The sequence below is a fragment of the Eimeria mitis genome, genomic scaffold (genome assembly GCF_000499745.2).
Source record: "Eimeria mitis Houghton genomic scaffold, Emh_scaff480, whole genome shotgun sequence".
NCBI lineage: Eukaryota > Apicomplexa > Conoidasida > Eucoccidiorida > Eimeriidae > Eimeria > Eimeria mitis.
Window position 1 is genome coordinate 7,733 of NW_013573100.1, and position 2,590 is coordinate 10,322.

The 2,590-nt window shown below is 61.1% G+C and overlaps 1 protein-coding gene across 1 annotated transcript in view; it reads right to left on the reverse strand.

Annotated features, from left to right (window-relative positions):
* The window catches only part of EMH_0013700 (uncharacterized protein), a gene marked incomplete at both ends in the record, with an annotated part of 7,881 nt that overhangs the window by 1,628 nt on the left and 3,663 nt on the right, over nucleotides 1-2,590 (reverse strand). Inside the window, one exon of the mRNA XM_013499903.1 lies at nucleotides 77-2,588. Coding sequence (XP_013355357.1) covers nucleotides 77-2,588 — 2,512 coding nt within the window. The remainder of the gene's footprint in view (nucleotides 1-76; nucleotides 2,589-2,590) is intronic.

The following is a 2,590-nucleotide window of genomic DNA, read 5'->3' on the forward strand; positions in this document are numbered from 1 at the left end:
TGTCTGCTGCTGCATCTGCTGCTGCTGCTTCTGTTGCTGCAGCTTCTTCTGCTGCGGCTGCTGCTGTCTCGGCAACTTCGGCGTCTGCTGCTTCTGCTGCTCCTGCGTCTGCTGCTGCTGCTTCTGCTGCTGCTGCGTCTGCTGCTGCTGCGTCTGCTGCTGCTTCTGCCTCTCTTGCTGCGTCTGCTGCTACGCCTGATACAGCATCAGCAAATTGTTCTCCTAGTGCTGCTGCTGCTGCTGCTGCTTCTGCTGCTGCTGCTGCTGGAGCTGCTGCCTCTGTTCCTGCGCGTGCTGCTGCTGCTGCATCTGCTGCTGCGTCTGCGTCTGCTGCTGCTGCTGCGTCTGCAACTGGTGCTGCTGCTGCGTATGTTGCTGGGTCTGCTGCTTGGTGTACAACTGCTGCTGCTTCTGCGCCTGTTGCTGCGGGAGCTGGTGCATTAGCAGTGTCTGTGTCTGCTGCTGTGTCTGCTGCTGCTGCTGCTGCTGCTGCTGCCCCTTGAGCCGCCACAGCTGCTGCGTCTGCTGCTCCTGCGTCTGTTGCTGCTGCGTCTGCTGCTGCTGCGTCTGTTGCTGCTGCGTCTGCTGCTGCTGCGTCTGCTGCTGCTGCGTCTGCTGCTGCTGCGTCTGCTGCTGCTGCGTCTGCTGCTGCACCATCTGCTGCATCTGCTGCTGCATCAGCAGCTTCTGCGGTTGCTGCCGCATCTGCTGCTGCTTCTGCTACTGCATCAGCAGCCGCAGCAGCTGCTGCTGCGTCTGCTGCTGCTGCTGCTGCTGCTGCTGCTGCGTCTGCGTCTGCTGCTGCTGCTGCGCCTGCCTCTGTTACTGTGCTTGCTATTGCATCTTCTTCTGCATCTGCAGCAGCGGCTGCTGCTGCTGCCTCTCCTGCTGCATCGACTGGTGCATCTGCTGCTGCTGCTGCTGCTACTCCTGCATCAGGAGCTGCTGCGACTGCTGCTGTATCTGCTGCTGCTGCATCTGCTGTTGCGTCTGCTGCTGCGTCTCCTGCTGCTTGAGGAGCTGCTGCGGCTGCTGCTGTGTCTGCTGCTGTATCTGATACTGCTTCTGCTGCTGCTTCTGCTGCTGCTTCTGCTGCTGCTTCTGCTGCTGCTTCTGCTGCTGCTTCTGCTGCTGCTTCTGCATGCGGGGCAGCAGCTACTGGGCCTGAGGCTGCGTCAAGAGATGCTATCGCAGCTGCTGCTTGTGCTGCTGCTGCCGTTGTTGCTGCTTCTGCTGCTGCTGCACCTGCTGTTGCGTCTGCTGCTGCCTGAGCAGCTGCTTCTTCTGCTGCTGCGTCTGCTGGTGCGCCTGCTGCTGCTTCTGCTGCTGCTTCGGCTGCGGTATCAGCAGCTGCTGCGTCTGCGTCCGCTGCTGCTTTTGCTGCTGCTGCTGCGTCTGCTGCTGCGCCTGCTGCTGCGTCTGCTGCTGCGGGAGCTGCAGCAGCAGCTCCCGCATCAGTGTCTGCATGCGTTTCTGCTGCTGGCTCGATTGTTGTTGCTGCTGCTGCAGCTTCTGCTGCTGCTTCTGCTGCTGCTTCGGTTGCTGCATCAGCAGCTGTTGCCACCGCCGCTGCTTCATCAGCTGCTGCTGCTGCTGCTGCGTCTGCTGCTGCTGCTGCTGCGTCTGCTGCTGCTGCTGCTGCTTGGTCAGCAGCTGCTGCATCTGCTGCTGCCTCTCCTGATGCTTCTGCTTCTGTGGCAGCTGCTGCGTCTGTTACTGCATCAGCAGCTTTTGCTGCTGCGGCTGTATATGTTGCTGCGTCTGCTGCTGCATCTGCTGCTCTATATGCTGCCGCCTCTGCTGCTGCGTCTGCTGCTGTTGCTGCAGCTTCTGCTGCTGCTTCTGCTGCTGTTGCTGCGTCTGTTATTGCGTCTGCTGCTGCGTCTGTTGCTGGTTGTGCTGCTGCTTCTGCTTCTGCGTCGGCTGCTGCTGCTGCATCTGCTGCAGCATCCGCGACTGCTGCTGCTGCTGCATCTTCTGCTGCCTTTGCTGCTGACTCTGCTGCGGTGAGAGCTGCTGCATCAGCAGTTTCTGTGTCTGTTGCTGCTGCTGCTGCTGGTGCTGTGGGAGCTACTGTGTCTGGTTCTGCTGCGGCTGCTGCTGCGTCTGCTGCTGCTTCTGCTGCTGCGTCTGCTGCTGCGTCTGCTGCTGCGTCTGCTGCTGCGACTGTTTCCACAGCAGCTACTGCATCTGCTGCTGCTGCATCTGCTGCTGCTGCGTCTGCTGCGTCTGCTGCTGCTGCTGCTGCTGCTGCTGCTCCGGCTGTGGCTGCTGCTGCTACGCCAGTTACTAGTTCAGCAGTTGCTGCGTCTGCTGCTGCTGCTGCCTGGGTTGCTTCGTCTGCTGCTGCGTCTGCTGCTGGATAAGCAGCCCCCGCGTCTGCTGCATCTGCTGCTGCTGTATCCGTTGCTGCTGCGTCTCCTGCTGCTGTCTCAGTTGCTGCTGCGCCAGCTGCTGTGTCTGCTGCTGCACCAGCAGCCTCTGGGTCTGCTGCTGCATCTGTTGCTACGTCTGCTGCTGCTGCTGCTGCTGCGTCTGCTGCTGTATCTGCTGCTGTGTCTGCTGCTGCTGCTGCTTCTGCTGCTGCTGC